The sequence below is a fragment of the Artemia franciscana genome, chromosome 7 (assembly GCF_032884065.1).
Source record: "Artemia franciscana chromosome 7, ASM3288406v1, whole genome shotgun sequence".
Lineage (NCBI taxonomy): Eukaryota > Metazoa > Arthropoda > Branchiopoda > Anostraca > Artemiidae > Artemia > Artemia franciscana.
In genome coordinates this window covers 57,497,957-57,518,129 of record NC_088869.1, presented here as the reverse complement: position 1 = coordinate 57,518,129, position 20,173 = coordinate 57,497,957, and the positions used below count along the sequence as shown (strand labels likewise).

At 36.8% G+C, this 20,173-nt stretch overlaps 1 protein-coding gene across 1 annotated transcript in view; it reads left to right on the top strand.

Annotated features, from left to right (window-relative positions):
- Positions 1 to 19,914, top strand: part of LOC136029521 (autophagy-related protein 2 homolog A-like) — a 129,332-nt gene extending 109,418 nt beyond the window's left edge. The window contains exons 16-20 of the mRNA XM_065707973.1: positions 3,124 to 3,398; positions 5,304 to 5,456; positions 12,888 to 13,164; positions 17,768 to 17,920; positions 19,548 to 19,914. Of these exons, the coding sequence (XP_065564045.1) occupies positions 3,124 to 3,398; positions 5,304 to 5,456; positions 12,888 to 13,164; positions 17,768 to 17,920; positions 19,548 to 19,778 (1,089 nt within the window). The 3' untranslated portion in view covers positions 19,779 to 19,914. The remainder of the gene's footprint in view (positions 1 to 3,123; positions 3,399 to 5,303; positions 5,457 to 12,887; positions 13,165 to 17,767; positions 17,921 to 19,547) is intronic.
- The last annotated feature ends 259 nt before the right edge of the window (positions 19,915 to 20,173 follow it).

Below are 20,173 nucleotides of genomic sequence, written 5' to 3'. Positions count from 1 at the left end.
GTGCAAATAAGGACTGTAATATTTTGGTTTCTAAGCAAACTGACAGAAAAAAATTCCTCTCTTGCAAATAAATAGCAATTCACATTTAAACTTAATAAAATAATGCTAATCACGATGAGGGGAGAGGGGATGACACCTTTCGGCCACCATGAATTGTATAGGAAAATAATTAATTTTTGTAAAACTTTCGTATTTAATCTACTGTGCCATCGTCTTCCAGTTTATAGGATAATTTCTTAATTATTTTTGTTATTCTTTGTTGGCAGTGAGGGCTAGTTTTCTCCTTCTAAGTTTATAGTTTCTGATCATTTTAGGTTTCATAAAATGGAATACGGAACACTTTGTTTTTATTTCATTTTTGTGATTTTTGTAGGCTCGATATCAGATTAGTATTACTTATCAGAAAAGTATAAACGAGCCAAATAGCTGGTCTTTCTGGATCTTTGCCAAATAGAGGAACAATTCATGGGCCAAAGGCTCTTGCCACGCTCAGGTAACAGTTCAGGCCTTTGGTTGGTGGGAATATCCACCTAATTTCCTAGAAAGCTTTTGCAAGGTAATGCTGTATTTCTGAGTAGTGACTCTCACCTCCTACAAACAGTAGCTTCAGGCTAGCATACATAGCAAAAGGTAGCACTTTTTTCATGGTTGGAAGACAAAATGGACAGAAAAGGTGATTTTGTACAGGTGTTATGTTTAAACGTCCTTCTCAAACTTGCTCTTAATGTTAAAGCTACTTACAGTTGTTATGTTATACTGGGATGACCATTAAGAGGTTGTTTTATTTGTGGGGGAGAGGAAGGCTGATTACTAAAATGTGCTTGAGGCCCAAATTTTCTAATTTCCCAGAAAGTAAATAATTTCTGAGAGAGAAACGAGGACAATAACAGCCAGTGAAAAACATAGAAAAAATCTATGCAAATATTTCTGTTGAGACCTCAAAGACTCTTTCGAAATAACGATGAAAGAGTAACCTTTGAGGGTAACCAAACCTCTATTTTGACGGTTAAATCGGAAAAAATAGAAAAAAGGGGGTATTTTTAACTTACTAACAGGTGATCGGATCTTAATGAAATTTGATGTTTCGAAGAATATCGTGTCTCAGAGCTCTTATTTTAAATTCCGACCGGATCCGGTGATATTGGGGGGGACCTAAAATCTTGAAAAACGCTTAGAGTGGAGGGATCGGTATAAAACTTGGTGGAAAAAATAATCACGAATCCTAGATGCGTGATTGACATAACCGGAACGGATTCGCTCTCTTTGGGGGAGTTGGGGGGGGGGGGAAGGGTTAATTCTGGAAAATTAGAAAAAAAGGTATTTTTAACTTACGAATTTTGGAAGAATATCATGTCTCAGAGCTCTTACTTTAAATCCTGGCCGGATCCGGCGACATTGGGGGGAGTTGAGAGGGAGACTAAAATCTTGGAAAACGCTTAGAGTGGAGGGATCGAGATGAAACTTGGTGGGTAAAATAAACACAAGTCCGAGATACGTGATTTACATAACCAGAACGGATTCGCTCTCTCTGGGGGAGTTGGGGGGGTAAACATAAAAAATAGAAAAAATGAGGTATTTTTAACTTGCGAAGAAGTGATCGGATCTTAATGAAATTTCATATTTAGAAAGACCTCGTAACTCAAATCTCTTATTTTAAGTCCCAACCGGATCCAGTGTCATTGGAGGGGGGACCGGAAATCCTGGAAAACGCTTAAAGCGGAGAGATCAGGCTGAAACTTGGTGGGAAGAATAAACACAAGTCTAATATAAGGGATTAACATAACCGTAACGGATCCGCTCTCTTTGGTGGAGTTGGGGGGGGGGAGTAATTCGGAAAAATTAGAAAAAATGAGGTATCTGTAACTTACGAATGGGTGATCAGATTTTAATGAGATTTGATATTTAGAAGGATCTTGTGCTTTAAAACCCTTATTTTAAATCCCGACCAGGGCAGAGGTCTCAACCTTAATATTTGCATAACTTTTTTCTGTTTTTCACTGGCTGTTATTGTCCTTGTTTCTCTGAGTTACCCTTTCATCGTTACTTCGAAAGGGTTTTTATTTTAGTTTAGTGTATATTTTGAAGTTTTGTTTTTATATTTTTCTTTGGACTTTCATTTGCATTTTTTATTATTAATATTATTATTACTATTATTCTGCACTGACTACGGTTGAGCGGAGGTCTCAACCGACATATTTTCATAACTTCTCCTTCTGTTTTTCACTGGCTGTTATTGTCTTCGTTTCTCTGACTTACCCTTTCATCGTTACTTTGAAAGGGTCTTTTTTTAGTTTTAGTGTATATTTTAAGGTTTGGTTTTTATATGGTCCTTTGGACTTTTATCTGCTTTTCCTTCTTTTTTTTAACATTCTGCTTTTGGGACGGATGAGCGGAGGTCTCAGCCGAAATATATGTATAATTTTTTCTTCTGTTTTTCATTGGCTTTAATTGCCCCCCCCCCCGAAAAAAACGAACAAAGTCCTAGATACGGCCTTGGCTCCAGTGTTTCTGCTAAATACCCGATGGAGGCACCAAGACAGTAAAAATGAAGTAGTATTGTTCGGATTGGTTACCTCATATAATCAAAAATAAGGAAAAATGGAGAATTCGAAACGCAATTTTTCTTGACTTTCAAGAGGGGATTGCAAAACTTCAGCTAAGGGTTTTAGACCGCAATAAACTGATTGGATCTCAGAATTTTATTCTTTATTTTTTGGGCTGAGTTTTGGCAGAAGTTAATATTTTGCAGCACGAAATGGCAGAAAACCGAACTTCGTTGTTGCGCAATTTATTTCGTTGCCTAAAAATAAGCCTAGTTGTTTAAATTTCGGTTCAAATGAACCCCCTTCCAATATCTCACGACCACTGGCTCAATACAATTACCTCTGGTCAAGAAAAATGTTGAAACATCAGAGCTAGCCATGGAAAAATATAATTTTCGTTGTTTTTCATTAATGTCAGCTGGGAAATATTTTTCACTAGACAGTTCTTATAAAAGACTGTTTTTATTTTTCAGCTACAATAGGCCGTTGTTTACTCTTACTAAGTTACAACTGTTGCAGTAACCACTTCCGCTTTAAATATAATCATGATTTTCTGACTTCAATCATTGTTCTATTTTAGCTGTGTGTTAAATTGCTTCAAGTACGGCCAGAAGTTGGCCTCTCAAGTGTTGAACACTGCCTTAAAGCGTCTATATTACCTCTTCGTCTTCATATTGATCAAGATGCCCTCTTCTTTTTGGCCGACTTCTTTAGTGGTATGAATAACTGTAGAGAGAATTGTGAAACAGAACCATATGAGGAGGAAGCAACCGTTTACCCGCGGAATAGGTCCGATTCTAGCAGCTCAATTAATTCTGTGCCAGAACTTCAAGGCTCTAATAAAATGTTTTTCAAGTAAGTTCCTGTGTTTTCTTGAATAAAATAGAAAATATTGTATTAAAAGAAAATAGGCATGAGATGATCAGATATGTTGCTTCACAATGATTATTTTTCTGCACCAATTTCCAGTGTTCAGGTGTCTTTTTAGACATAATAGCCAAACGTAAAATTTCTAGATGTCCGTAATGATTTCGTTGGGAGTGGGATAGTGCTAAGATCAAAGACAAATCACGCATATGTGGTTTAGTAGTAGTAGTAGTAGACAGGTTTAATAGCAAAAACTTGACCGCTATCGCTGATTTGTGTTTCTTTACAACATATACAAAATCAAACTACACTTGTAAATATAAATCAAACTATAAGTATTAACTCTTATTATACATTTTGACGAAAACCGGGACGAAAGAATTACCATATCGGTTTGTTCTTGCTTTAACGGGAACTAACTTGTCTTGCTTAGAAATATTGACTCTTTTTTAAATCCGTTGAATACGCTTCTGCGGTTTAGAGGAAACACGTTCTCATTAATATTGAATATCTGCTTTAATCTTTCCAATACGTGTCGATAATACGTGTCAATCCGTACGATAATACGTGGATAATAAATACGTGTCGTTTGCTGAAACAGAGCAATCACCTTCACGTTTGAAGCACAAATTCAATTTATTTTGTTCCTGAAATTCTTGACTTAAATGAAATCTCAGGGGAACACTCAGGAGGTGGGTTAGGGGTGTGATCCCCCTCCTAAAAAGATTTTATGACTCGTAAAAATCATAACAAAAAATGCATATAAACAAATTTTTGAACTTTCCTGTTATCTTCTAATTTATTGTAAGTATTTGTATATATGGACAAAACTTGACAGTGGCAACGAAGACATTTTTGAAAAAAAAATGTGTATAAACCTAAGCTAATATACGACTTAGGGTCTATCTCTCAAGCTGAACAAAATTAGAAATTGTTGTTATGTTGTGTTGTTTCATGGCGACGGAAAAAATTGGGTCGTTACTAGATGTTCAACAGTTTGTGCCATAAGTATTCATTCACCTTTTTGATAGATGTTCCTAACGTGTTGCTGACCTTGTTACTAGAGCCACAAACATTAACATATCGTGTAGCCGGATGTTACTAGCGTGTTGCAAGGAGTTTATGCTATAAGTATTAACTCACCAACTGCTGTCAAACTCACCAAGTAGCTATTAACCACGTTTGTGTTTGATGCTGCTAGGGAATGCTATTTGTCTGGTAGAAAATAGACTCACCAGTTACAGCACTGGAGTAGTGGTAAGAGGGGACCGGAAGGACCTGATTCACATCAACACGATAGTGAAACCCCAGTGGGAAGGTGTCCGGGCAGCAGCTGATATGAGGTATGACTGGTGGGTCTTCCTGAGTGCCCCTGGTAGCAGAGGAGGACCTAAGGTCTAAGGTGAAGTAGCTATTTAGTCTTCTAGCAAATAACTACGAATTCTTGGAGTAACATTTTTCTATATTTTCGACCCACAAAAATTATGTATTTTAATAGAGAAAACTCGAAATTACAAGTTAAGTAATCACCATCTAGTTTGGAGTATAAAGTGGGTTTATTTGTTTTTGTTAGAAGCTACAAAATTATCCTGAAGAAGGGGACAAAGGAAGGGTTTCTATCAATATTGACATACTCTACTAGCTTGTTTTTCCTGTCTAAAAAAATAATTAATAATTTTTTAGTTTTTTAATTATAAATATGCTAGGTTTTAATTTAAAAGAACTTTAAATTTAAAAAAGAGAATTTTCTTAATTGGAAAAAATTAAACTTGTGAATGAAAAATAATAAGAAAAGAGGGTTTATGTAAGGCCGTAGCTTGAGACTCCTTCCACCCCGCTTTTTGCGAAATTGCCTCTTTGATACTTATATCTAATAAAGTTCTTGTATTTAAGGAGTTTCTCATTTGCTAATGAAGTTAGTATAAGGATTGACTACGAAGGAAAGCGTCTGGAATTCAGCAGAGGACCTCTTGCTGGCATCTTGTCTGGGCTTGCTACCCTTAATGGAGCAGAAATCAAATTAAAACGACTAAATTGTCGCCACGGGTAATGTTCTATCTTTTGTATTATTATGTCTACGGTGGTACAAGAAACTCTGACCGGCTAGTCTTTGGAAAAAAGAGGGACTAAGCAAGGTGGAGATATTCCCCTCCATGTTTTCTTTAATCAGACTGGTAAAACTGTTGTCTAGGATTTAGCAAAAGCCCTCTTGGTGGCATCTTATCTGAACTTGCTACCCTTAAAGGGTCAGAATTGAAGTCAAGTCAGAATGGAGCACAAATAAAGTTTAACAAGCTAGATTATACCTAATTCTGATATGGCTATTCTAATACGGATTTTACAAGTGCTGATAACTAAGAAAAAACCTCTGTTGCTGTTACTAAAGCTTATTGGAGCATTAAGCCACCTTAGGCCAACACGGCTTCGCCTGCTCCTTCTCCGCATTACTCTGTTTGTTTTACTTCTTCCTATGAAATTCAAGTTTCCTCTAAGTCCTTCTTATAACCTTTTCCCATCCCCGTTTATCGTTGTCTCACTTAACGTCTGGCCCATGAACGAAAACCACGGTTATTGGCTGCCACTCTTACGTCAACTGTTAAATTTGGCCCCACGTCTTAACCGTTGTTCTAGTAAAACATTAGAAAATTGGATCAAATCGTATTTTTCGTACAGCAAACTTAATCGAGATACGTTTGCATAAAGTTCCAATTGGTTAGTATCTCGGGAAAATAAGACAGTAAAGCCTTAGCGAAAAACAAAGAAATTAACTTTTATAATAAGTTCAAACTCGCTGGTAAAACGGTCTCCTGGCCTGCAAATATGGTTATGACAGAGCTCATAGTAGAAGTATGAAATATAGGAAACCTCATTGGCTTCTTTAATAATAAAACTATAATAAAATAGTCATTATAAATACAAGCAGAATGTAGTGAACCTACCGAGGCTTATCCTTATTTGTAGATGTAACAAGTCTTTTTTAAAAGAGTGTTTACATAGTTTTAATCTGTTAGTTCTCGAAGAAAAGATAATAACATATTGGCAATAAACAAAGAAATTATATGGTCTTTCGGCCTGCAAAGATGGTAATGAAAAAACTCATAGTTAAACTGCGAAATATGTGAAATCTGACTGACTCCTTTAGTAGAGTGGTCACCATAAATGTAAAAACAGGACGGGAAAAAAGTCAGCTAGACTTTTATTGAACTTAAGAAAATTGTCAATAGTAATGTTCCCCAAGGACTACCAAAGGTTTCATAGTTTAAGGGGTGGAGGGGAGTTCAGAGTGTCTGAGCTTACCTATGGAACCTCTGCTGCTGATTTAAAAATTCTTCCTTTAACATTCAACTTCATGGTATATCCAAAATCAAGGGAAGATTCTGTGATCTCCATCATTTTGATGCATTCTATAATTCCATAGTTTTGTACTTTTGTAATTTTAAAAGATGAACAAATCCCTTGGAGGTGTTTTAAGTCAAACAAAATGGCTTGATTTTTGTGTATAGTACATAATTTTGTCAAGTGTTTTTTAGTTTTGTCACGACGTTGCTGCTAAATATTTTTTTTATGGCACTTGGTATTAACCAAGTGACATATAGCAGTCGCCAATTCTGTCGGTCTGTCTGTCTGTCTGTCTGTCGGTCCCGGTTTTGCTACTTTAGGCACTTCCAGGTAAGCTAGGACGATGAAATTTGGCAAGCGTATCAGGGACCGGACCAGATTAAATTAGAAATAGTCGTTTTCCCGATTTGACCATCTGGGGGGGAGTAGGGGCCCGGTTAATTCGCAAAAAAATAGAAAAAATGAAGTATTTTTAACTTATCAGCGGGTGATTGGATCTTAATGAAATTTGATGTTTGGAATGATATTGTGTCTCAGAGCTCTTATTTTAAATCCCGACCGGATCTGATGACATTGGGGGGAGTTGGAGGGGGAAAACCTAAAGTCCCGGTTTTGCTACTTTAGGCACTTTCAGGTAAGCTAGGACGATGACATTTGGCAAGCTTATCAGGGACCGGACCAGATTAAATTAGAAATAGTCGTTTTCCCGATTTGACCATCTGGGGGGGGGGGGGAGTGGGGGCCGGTTAATTCGGAAGAAATAGAAAAAATGAAGTATTTTTAACATATGAGCGGGTGATTGGATCTTAATGAAATTTGATGTTTGGAATGATATTGTGTCTCAGAGGTCTTATTTTAAATCCCGACTGGGTCTGATGACATTGGGGGGAGTTGGAGGGGGGAAAACCTAAAATGTTGGAAAACACTTAGAGTGGTGGGATCGGGATGAAACTTGATGGGAAAAATAAGCGCAAGTCCCAGATACATGATTGACATAATCGGAACTGATTTGTTCTCTTTGGGGTAGTTGTGGGGGGGGGGAGTAATTCTTAAAAATTAGAAAAATGAGGTATTTTCAACTTACGAACGGGTGATCGGATCTCAATGAAATTTGATGTTTAGAAGGGTATCGTGTCTTAGAGCTCTTATTTTAAATCCCGACCGGATCTGGTGATGGGGGCGGGGAGTTGGGAGGGGGAAACCTAAAACTTGGAAAACACTTAGAGTGGAGGGATCGGGATGAAACATGGTGGGAAAAATAAACACAAGTCCTAGATAGATGATTGACATAAACGGAACGGATCCGCTCTCTTTTGGGTAGTTGGGGGGGGGGGGGTATTTCTGAAAAATAAAAAAAATGAGGTATTTTTAACTTACGAACGGGTGATCGGATCTCAATGAAATTTGATATATAGAAGGATATCGTGGCTCAGAGCTCTTATTTTGAACCCGACCGGATCTGGTGACATTGGGGAGGGGGGAGTAGGGAGGGAGAAACCTAAAAATTGGAAAACACTTAGAGTGGAGGGATCGGGATGAAACTTGGTGGAAAAAAACACGAGTCCTAGATAAATGATTGACATAACCAGAACGGATCCGCTCTCTTTGGGGTAGTTGGGGGGGGGGGGTTAATTCTGAAAAATTAGAAAAAATGAGGTATTTTTAACTTACGAACGGGTGATTGGATCTCCATGAAATTTGATTTTTAGAAGGATATCGTGTCTCAAAGCTCTTATTTTAAATCCTGACCGGATCTGGTGACATTGGGGGAAGTTTGGGGTGGGGAAACCTAAAATGATGGGAAACGCTTAGATCGGAGGGATTGGGATGAAACTTGGTTGGAAAAATAAGCAGAAGTCTTGCATACGTGATTTACATAATTGGAACGGATCCGCTCAATTGCGGGGGGGGGGTAATTCTGAAAAATAAGAAAAATGACGTATTTTTAACTTACGAAGGAGTGATCGGATCTTCATGAAACTTCATATTTAGAAGGACCTCGTAACTCCGATATCTTATTTTAAATCTCAACCGGATCAAGCGTAATTGGGGGGGGGGCAGTTGAGGGGACCAGAAATCTTAGAAAATACTTAAAGCGGTGAGATCAGGATGAAACTGGATGGGAAGAATAGAAACCTGTCTAAGATACCTGACTGACATAACTGGACCGGATCTGCTCTCTTTGGTGGATTTGGAGAGGGGGCTAATTTTGAAAATTGAGGTATTTGTAACTTACGAAAGGGTGACCAGATCTTAATGAAATTTGATATTTAGAAGGATCTTGTGCTTTAAAGTTCTAATTTCAAATTCCGACCAGATCCTGTGACATTTGGGGGAGTTGGAGGGGGGAACCGGAATTCTGGGAAAACATGAAAATTGGAGTATTTATATCTTACCAATAGATGATCGGATCGTAATGAAATTTGATTTTTAGAAGGAATTCATGTCTCAGAGCTCTTATTTCAAATCCCGACCAGATCTTTTGACATTGTGGGGATTTGGAGGGGAAATCTTGGAAAAACACTTGGAGTGTAGGAATCGGGATGAAGCTTGGTGGATAGAATAAACAAATGTCCTTGATACGTGATTGACAGAATCGTACTGGATTCGCTCTCTTTGGGGGAGTTGGGGGGAGGGGTTCAGTGATTTGGCGAGTTCGGTGCTTCTGGACGTGTTAGGGCGATGAAAATTGGTAGGCGTGTCAGGGAGCTGCACAATTTGACTTGATAAAGTCGTTTTCCCAGATTCGACCATCTGGGGGGCTAAAGGGAGAGGAAAAATTAGAAAAAATTAGGTATTTGTAACTTACGAGTGGGTGATCGAATCTTAATGAATTTTGATATTTAGAAGGACTTTGTGACTCAGAGCTCTTATTTTAAATCTTGACCGGCATTAAGCCTCTTATTTTCCTTTTTAAATCAATCTATTGATTCATAGAATTTTGTTAGAGCTCATACCATATGATCTCTTGGCTCTTAGCTCTTCTCGCCTCGTCACAAGTGCCATATGAGCTCTTAGCTCTTGTTTCACGATTGTTGAGACATTTAGTTTGTTCTTGTAGTCATTCTGGTGCCAAGCTCTTCATCATTTCTTGCAACAAAGAAAAAACAGTGGCAACGAGTCCTGTTCCATTCGGTGCTGCTAATATTTTCTTTATCTCCTTGTTTAGCGGTGCTTACTCTTTTTGCAATCCTCATAATTGTGAATGACGTTGCGTTCCATCTAAAATGGTGATCCATAAATAGAAGCAATTCTAGTTTTGCGACAGTTTTTTGGCGAAGCATAATGTAGGTGTTCTGCACCAGGGTGTCGGTAAAATCAAATTGGAATAGGGCCAGTAGTGGCCAGTCTCCCTACTTAAATATACAAAAATAATAAACACATACAAGCAAATGTATATAACATATATTTACAGATGCAAATTGCACTTGAACTAAAAACCGTACAAAATCTAATATTTTAGTAGACACCATTTTTGTCGTTTGAGGAATACGTTATTCTGTGTCGAGTGGCAAGTGTGTCAAACTGCTGATGTTTATTTCATGAGATCTATACCAATCCTAAAATGGTGTTTAAAGTTACCGCGGGGGGCGTTTAACTTTAAGCACCAAAAAAACTTTGATGGGCAACTTTGAACAGCAATTTAGAGTAGTTTGAGCTCTTATGGCGTATGATTTGCAGTTGAAAAAAGCTATTTATTGGGAGGAACACATTAATGTTTCTAAAATAAAAGGGTAAAGAAAAGTCAAGCTCATGATGGATCAGATGACCAAACTCATGTATGAGCACACATTTCCTGCCGTGACATCCCAGAGGACTGGGATGTCACCCTTTACCTAGTTCTAGTCGTGACTGCTTTTGTTCAAATTACTCCGTTCTGCGGTAGTGAAAAATGACGAAGAGGTCAAAGTTTACAAATGTCTAGATGGGCTTTTGTCCCTCTTGGTCAAGTTTGCATCATTATTGATGAAATGAAGCTTTAACCTGTTTTCAGAATACTGTCGCCAAAGCTCATCCGTTCCCTGAGGGAGACTTTACTAGGGCCCTTGGATCACCTTATTCAAAACCTTTCATTTCCTTATAAGTGAATAATTATAGAGGAGGGTGGGAAGCAAGAATCCAAAAGCAATCTTCTAGGCACAGTCAAACAGTTCGTGTTAACGAACTGTAAGTAAGGAGTGTCTCGTTCCATTAGTAACAGAAACCCTCAAAAAAGGAGTTTTGATAACATTAGATCCATCAAAAGTACTATTCTTTTGCACTGATTCCAAATATATAAATTTCATTAAGTGTAATGTTACCCATCATTCAAAAAAGCGGGAAACGCCCCCAAAAATTCCAGAAATATTAACGAAAAGCTAACCATCAGCTTCAGCACAAAACTTCGGGGAGGCTCATTCGAAAGGAAATCGAAAGTTCTAGTGCCCTTTTTAAGTTACCAATAAGATTGGGCCACATCTTAGGCCCCTCTTTTACCCCAAAGAAGTTCGATCGAAAGTTTGAGATAGCCATTTTATTCAGCATAGTTGAAAGTTCCAATACCTATGGCTTTGGAGTTGACAGTATCTGCTCAAAGTCCCTGGGGAAAGCGCTGTAAGTTACGTAACTTATTTATTGTTCCCACGTCGTACTTTTTATTGGGAAATATACGGAAATAGTTTTGGAGAGGGGATTTTCCACTGGAAGAACTTTCCTTGTGGAGGAAAGTTTCTGGGGGAGTTTTCAAGAGAAAATTTTACACGGAGAAAAGGTATGATTCAAAAACGATTGCAAATTAAACTTAAAAAATAAAAAGTTTTTCTCAACTGAAAGTAAGGAGTAATATCAAAAATTAAAATGAACAGAAATTATTCTGTATATGAAGAAGGCTACCTCTTCCTCAATCCTCGCCCTTTACGCTAAAGTTTAACTTTTTGTCACAATCTTTGAAGAAAGACAGCTCAAACACAAGGGCCCTTAAATTTGAATGAGAAGTATTTTTAAAGAACTTTAAGGACTTTAGCGAAAAGAGCGAGAAATTCTACCTCAATACATCCCATTTGAGGAATTTGTGCTTTTTGGCATGTCATACGTTTGGTACCAGCTGGGTAAAAATTCCAATATGTTTCGCAACCCACCGTTTTTCATGTGTAAACTGTGACCTAACCATCTTAATCTTATATTGATTGTAGCCCTAGACAGTGGAGTTGAACCACTTTCTAATACCAGGTTTGACAATTCTTCTGGAACACGTCTACCTTTCCACGTTGAGCTATGCTTGATCGTTGTCATTACAGTGGTTTCTAGTACCCTAAGTTTTGTTCTAAGAATCGTTTTCTAACTCTTCCAAGCCCTTTTCTACTGTGGAGAAAACACAATGCGCCTTGGCTATTTTTCTTTTCATGTCATCACAGCATGCACCAGCCTTTCAATATGATACTACCTGGGTTAGTGAAACTTCCCCGGGGTAATTTTCTCGTTGCCAAACGTCAACTCTTCATCCTGATTAATCGTTTCATCTTTTTAATCTTTTTAACATTTTAATGCGCTCTAAAATCAAGTAATTTGGATTAGAACGTCCAAACCACTTTAATAATATAAGTCTCTGAAATTTACCAACCAAGTTCAGCTGTGATCTCTCCCGAATTTCTTAGGACGCAATAAAGATAATAAGGATTGGAAATTACCTAGAAAAATGGCAAATCTTTCGGTTTTCTATTAACGCTTTGTTAGCTTTGACTCAAGGAAGAAAGTAGGGCTGGTTAGAGGTCCCTCTCCTCTCCCTCTAGAAGACAAAAATATTTGACATTTTTTGGCGAAGAAAAAACCCTTTTCCAACCCTTACCACCACTGGACAAAAATTGCGAGTGTTTACCCTCTTTTGAGAACTTCTGAATGTACTGTTGGGATTATCGACAAAATGTGTCGATGCTACTCTTTTAATTGTGGTAGTATAGTGAGTTTTTTTCAGTTTTTCTTTTCTTCTCTTCTTTATACTTGTTTAAGTACTCACAGTCAATAAGGTTAGGGTTATCGGTAAGGGTAGTCAATATCTAGTCCTCTTCTCCAAATTAGAAGAACTTTTTAATTCCATAGCGTAAAAACAATTTTAAAAGTCTGGGTTGTGCACCCAAAATTAACAGTTGACCTTTAATACAGGCTTTTGGGGCCCGATCGAGTGGTGATTTATGCTTTAAATGAATGGCTACAGGATATAAAGAAATGGCAATTGCCTGCTATTCTTGGTGGAGTTGGACCAATGCACTCAATTGTTCAGCTTGGACAAGGTTTCAGAGACCTCTTTATGATGCCACTAGAACAGTATAGAAAAGACGGTCGGCTCGTGAGGGGAATTCAGCGAGGTGCATCTGCCTTTGGTACTTCTGCTGTCTTGGCTGTTTTGGAGCTGACCTCCCGCTTTGTCCATGTAATTCAGGTACGGTGTTCCGTTTTTTATTTCATTCCCTTTAGTCGATCTGATGCCTAATGATGAAACTAGGAGTATTCCTCGCCAAAAATTAGTCATAGTTGGTAACAATTGGAAATGAAGAAAAAGGTTATGCAATCTTTTTTATTTTATTTTTACTAAATAGATAAGATAAAAATTTGCAGATAAAAACTTGGTCTCGACTGTAGGTAAAGATTGTTACACGTGTAGTCTCTTAAGATTCAAGAAATATTCATTGCATAGACGAATCCAGACACTGATTCTGAAAATTCATAAGATTTAATTTTATCTAACATAGATGTCTTTTGGAAACCACCTTCTGGCACCCTGCCGGGGTACCAGAAGGCTAGAAGGTGTTAAACTGCTGAAATTATTGTGTTCCGCAAAGAAAATCCGTCCTTGCAGCAAAAGGGATGTATGCGGGGTCGAAGGATATCTGAGGCCTGCCCTCCTCTCCTGAAATTATAAAATTTTCTCGAATTTACGGGCACCTCTCATTCAATGGTCAAATATTTGTTATTGTCCCTTCCCTAATGGTTTTTGATTACTTGGACCCCTCCCCCCTAAAAAAAGTCAAGTGTAGAGCCTAGTTGCCTGTGTCGTAGGTGGTATGTTCATACGATAGTCCTGGTGAGAAGATAGCAGTTCGGTAACTGGTACATTCTTATATCGAGACATTACTACAGTTTTGAAATTTTTCTTCAGAAATTATCCGAAATTTTTTATAAAACTTGAATATTTTCCATAACACTGGTTTTCCAAAAGGCTCTTAATGTCGGTGGTTTACTCCAAGAATCTAAAGTTCTTTTTGGTAAGTAAAGAATTGGTACAAAAGTACCAACAGATATTTTCGTGGATCGTGTCTAACTATGGTAGGTTTGTTCCTTTCGTGGTTGTAAACACTTTCTTTTTATATGTATCATGAAAAAAAAAATACTTTAGCTGTGGTTCTTGGGAAATGATGAATATTATCCTTACTTACAAATTAATTTTAATGATAAGATGTGAAAAATGGGATTGTTCTACATTTTTATATGAAAAAGATTGAGTTGCTAGATATTTCCAGAAGGCTAAAAAAAGCTACGGTAATTAATAAATGTGAATTTTCTCAAAAATTTCAGTTTTATGCTAACAGAATCATCACAAAGTATCTCATTAAATTGTTTCGTTGTTTTTTTTTTGTTTTTGTTTTTTTCAAGTTAGACGCTATGGGGTCTACTCTAAAATGTGAACAAATAGTTGCGTAAATCAGGTAAAAAATGATTGGGGAAAAAATATTTACCGCCCTTTTATTATTTTAATAAAAGAGTGGGGAATGTACTATACAGAGTGGTATATATAAATAATTTATAATAATACATACCTACTTTCTAAAAGGCCTCTCTCAGACACGTGGGCAGTGGGGAATGTACTATACAGAGTGGTATATATAAATAATTTATAATAATACATACCTACTTTCTAAAAGGCCTCTCTTGGACACGTGGGACTTTGCCCACGTGTCTGAGAGGGGGTGGCCATACTTAGAAGATGGCCTACGCCTGTGTCGTTACATCAAGCTATTACATGCAGTTTGAGCATATTAAACGTAACTCCAGTCTAATATTCTCTAGAAATTAACAAACAAACAAAAACTAGTCTAAAAACTGTCCTTTTTTCCACGCTTATTTTAACTCTTATAGTCAACTTTCACTCAAAACAAGTTTATATGCTTCAAATTTTAAGCCTTTTTAAGGAAGCCCAAGAAAGGCGCAAAAGGTGATTTTCACCCTCTTCCATCAGGGAGGGTGAAGTCCCCTCTTAAGGTAAAGTTTGAGTTTGCTGCATAGCTTAAACTTTCAGAGTGCATCACTGAGATAAAAACGAGATTATATTTCAGTCATGTGTAGACATGAGAGGTGGGGGGATCTTTTAAACCCCCAACTTCTTCGTTTGAATAATAACGTTCATTGTGTTGCGAGAGCAACAATTTGGTTTTGTCGTGTTTTTTTTTTCCTATCCTAGCACCCCGATTTCAGCTTATTTTTAGAAAGTGGTAAGGGTCTAACCTCTGCGGTTTTTACGGAAACTGTAGACCTTAGGCCGGATTGATGAATATGACCTTGCATTTTGGAAAGCAGAACTCTTGCCTGGGGCCAAAAAAGATGGTTTTTGCTTGTCCTTGAGCCAGAGCTTATAGTGTGTGAAGTGACTTGGAGTTTTATAGCCATATCAGAGAAAACTATCTGAAGTTATGCAGTCAAGCTTTCGTTTCATCGAACCATATTTCTGCTTTCGAGTGGAAAGCTCCGTTCTAGCAGGCAGGCACCAGTTTCAAATTGAAGATGGACTAAAATCTATAAGTGTTAAATATATGCGGCAGTTTCCCAGCCCCACAGCCAATATATCTTCTTTGAGTGATAAATAGAAAAATTTACAGAATCAAAAAAGTGGGGATCGAAAATGCTGCCATCTACTGTTTCTACCCATTTCTGTTCGTGATTTCAGCTGAGTTTATCATTCAGTTTTTCGCACTTGGGATTGCGGTAGAAAAATGGTATCAGGTCTGCCTCTTTAACTTTAAAAGTTCTCTCATTGCTAAAGAAATTAGAGTTTATCCTTTGCTCCTTTCTAAGTGATGACGTTAGAAACTTGGCCTACGGCAAAAAAGTCAACTTTTGAACTAAGACAGATAATTTTTTCCGCATGCAGTCAATACCTCTTTATGAGCTGATCAAAGTATATGTCATCCATTATTTGGTGGAAAAATTCCTTCATGAAATATACCAGTTTGAAAGTTGAAAGGGGTTGACAACTTCAGTAGTAAGATACACACTGAAACCAAAAATAGGCCGATACAGAAATGGTATCAGATGTGCTTAAAAGTTCTCTCATTGCTTTAGAAACTTAGCCTACGGCAAAAAAGTCAACTTTTGAACTAAGACCGATAGATTCTTTTTTGCGACGGCAGTCGATAGCTTTTGATGAGCTGATCTAAGTATATGTCATCCACTTTTTGGTAGAAAAATTTCTTCATGAGATATACCAGTTTGAAAGTTTAAGGGGTTTACAACTTCAGTAGTAAGGTACACACTGAAACCAAAAATAGGCCGATATCAATTGTGAGATATATAGTGGAGTTTTAAGCAACAGTCGGCTGTTAGTTCATAATCATCTTTGGCAATGAGGGGTTCGCAACTTTTGCTAGTTGGTTTACCTATTATTTGTTCCCAGTGTATTTGATGGTCAGACCAATTTTGTTCCAGCAGTAAGACATGTAGGGGACTTGTAAGTAGTAATCGGCTGTTAGGGTACAATCATCCACATCGATGAGGGGTTTGCAACTTTGCGAGTTGGTGCACGTAGTATTTATTTTAAGATCCTTACAGATTAGCAACTTCAGCGTTTAATCGAAGCGAGGGAACAAAACCAAAGTGTTGCTCTCTTAACACTTTACTCGGCGAAGCCGAAAAAACGTTGCCGCAACACTTCACGTTGCCCATGCAACGTAGATTTAGTTTGGTTTCTATTAAATGGATAACAGTCTTAGAATGACTTGATCGCAAATTAACTCTACTGCCAATTAATCTAATTAGTAACAGCAGGGAACTTTTACTTATTGATAATATTCGCATCATTCTCTTGACTTTTCATTCAGTTGTCAAACTGAAGAAACGTTCGAAAAAAAAAAAAAAAAAAACATGTTGATGACAAGTAAAGATTGAAGAAATTAAGTTAATCAGTTTTCAAGGTAGCTAGGCAACAAACAATGTAGCGAGTTATATAGTGTTTTCTTTTTTTATGTGGGGGGGGGGGATGTGGCTGTGGGTAAAATTCCAAAAAAGTGCCAAAAATAAGTGAATTATTTGGAAAATCCTCCCCTCCCCTTTGAACAAAATCCTAAGTAGAGCAAAATCCAGATGAAACTTAGTTATACAATTATTATTCTTGGTTGTACTTATAGGTCTGTTCAAGGTATTTACGGATTTACTTATCTGCTTGAAATAATTAAAAAAAATGTAGGAAGAAACGGTGCAGCACTAATAAAGAAAGGAGAAATAGAGAGAGATAATTAGAGAAAAGTTTTTCAAAATGAAATTCAGTATATTTCAAAATTGCAAAATATTTACTTCATTTACCCCGTGGACTCGAAATTTAGCATTAATTCACGATCATAAAATAGGCGACCCAGCAATAGCTCTATCAAATCGTGTTTCAAAACACAATCGCAACATCAGTTTTATCCATGGTATCCTCTTTTTATACAGTTATATTTACTGTTGTATGTATTTAAAAGTTGCTCAGTGTTTTATAGATATTCTTTATTAATTGTTCTGATAGATGTGATTTCTCTAATCTTTTTTATTCTTATTCCATTTTTTGGCATTTTCTCTGTGTACTCTGTCTCTGTATACTATTATATTGTATGGCGGGTTAGAAATAAATAAATAATAGTAGACAAGTGAATAAGATCTTTATTAATATCCCACATCCCTGGGAGGGTCGTTCTAGGCTACAACCTGTGTGTATCTATTCTGGGTCGCATCTTATGTCCATTTTTAACGGTGTTGGATTGTTTTATGCCGTACCATTGATGGTTATTGTATTCTAGTCTGCTGCTGAGATGACCTTTGATGTGTTGTCGCCTGGGCCATCCGTTCGACAGGGCCGCTCACGCAAATCAGGGAAGAGAAAAAGTAACAGGGCAAAACATCCTGCAGATCTAAGAGAGGGAATGTCAACTGCTTATATTTCTGTCAAAGAGGTAATTTATTTTTATTTTTTTAATGCGGCTCTACCTTAAAAAAAAGATCCACTGCAAGATAGATCAGTGGGCATGTTCTAGCAATTGGTATTACGTCACCTTCCTTAAAGAGCTGTATGAGAGAATCGTTTGGTCTCAGGTCAAAAAGTTTTTTTTTTCTTGTTGACTATGAGTAGTAAAAATAAACCATGAGTAGTAAAAAAAATAAACCAGTAGTAAAAAATAAGTAGTAAAAAAAAGCAGTAAAAAAATAATAGTAAGAGTAGTTAAAATATAAGGAGCAAAAAAAAACCAGACTATCTATTCTCTGGGTCAGAATAAAACTTCGCTGGGTAGATTTATTCATTTTTTGCAATTTTAGGGTGAAAATGTTCTGTTAATTGGGTTTTTGGAAAGCAGGTAAATTTTGGAAAATAGGTTTCAGCTAAACACGAAAAGTTGAGCTATATATTTTGCGCTTTGCGCAGCATTAATGCCGGCATTGACTTTTGTAACCCCGTTCTCAAGTGACTCATCCAATCAAAAATACTAAATTCCGCTTAATTCAAAGTTTAAGGTGAAATGGCTTCGTCATTTTTTTCTTAAAATGCTGAAATAGCAGGCGTTAATTAGGGCTTCCACTTAGGTAGCCTAGCCAAAAGTGTTAACCCTTGAATCAAACTTCAAATTCAGGTACGTAATAAGAGACTTGTTTAAAAACATAGGACTTCGAAGTAACCCAAAATTAGGTGAATAGCGTGGAAACTTGAGATATTATAGGTAAAATTTATCACATCTGGCATTCCAAATAGGCAGATAGACAGATACATTTAATGCTTTCAGTAGAGTTTATTATTCGTAGCCTTGAGGTCGTGTCCTCTTGCCAACAGTTCTTTTTATAAGTCTGTTCCCATAACTGTGGTCGGGACTCCCCTTTAAACCCCGTTGTAAAGGACTTGCGACTAAAAATGGGTCTTTACAATTGCATGTATGTGGGATTCAAATCTCCTTTCTCCCCTGAAGTTCTTGTTGTAATTATCTATCACAAATTGATTAAACTACGCAATGAATGAGTTTCTACAAGTAAAACTGTGTATATATATATATATATATATATATATATATATATACATATATATATACATATATATATATATATATATATATATATATATATATATATATATATATATATATATATATATATATATATATATATATATATATATATATATATATATATATATAATATAGCTACGGGGTTAAAATATTCGTTTTTTTTTGTTTAAGTGGGCAAATCATTCCAGAATAAGGTGGTGGAGTGTTCGCGTTTTTTTTTTTATATAATTAATATCAAAATTGGTCGAATAATCGTTTGACAAATAATTTGTTAATTTCCTGCGGTAAACATCTCCCAGCAAATACTTTAAAGGAGACGTCACACTTTACTTATTTTTATCCACAGTCATAAAATTCTGAAAATTAATGTTTTATACCCAATTTTTCTGGACCAGGGGACGCTTCCAGATGATCTTAAGAGATAATTATCTCCAACACACCCTCCATGGGGTAGTTTGATTTATTCAATTAAAGTACACAATGAGCCTTTTATCTGGTTTAATAATTTCTAGTTATTTTCCTCTTACAGGGTTTGACTGAGACTGCAAGAGCTTTTGTCACAAACTCGAACAGAGAATATGACCAAAAAGGCATCACGGGAGCTGTGGGTGGGGTTTTGCGCCAAATCCCGCCCACTGTTGTTAAGCCATTTATTTTAGCTACAGAAGCGACAGCAACCGTTTTAGATGGCCTCCAGAGCCAACTTCGACCAGAAGCAAGAAGGGAGGCTAGTGACAAATGGAGATTGATTGAAGAGTAGACTAAAGGGGCCGTTGTGTGCTATTATTTTATTTGCTTTCTTAATTTTATTGATCGTTATTTCATTGCATTGGAATACGAATATATGCGAAATAGTGTAGATTTTTTTGGAGATTAAAAACCGTGGTTTTGTTTAATTTTTAAATTATTTATTTATGCCCTTGACTTCCATTTATTTTCTCCTTTTTTATGCCAGGACTAATGGCTCAAGGTCTGTAATTTAGTCCTGAGATTTTACTGGCATTGCTTTTGATAAATTGACTCTTGCCAAGACATGTGCCGTTTTTGGATCAGCTCAAATAAGTCCTCCTGTTTCCTCGCAATTATGATAATCTTTGAAACTCATTTTTAGTCAAAGAAAGACCTATATTTTAAGTCTTATGCATACAGCTTCTC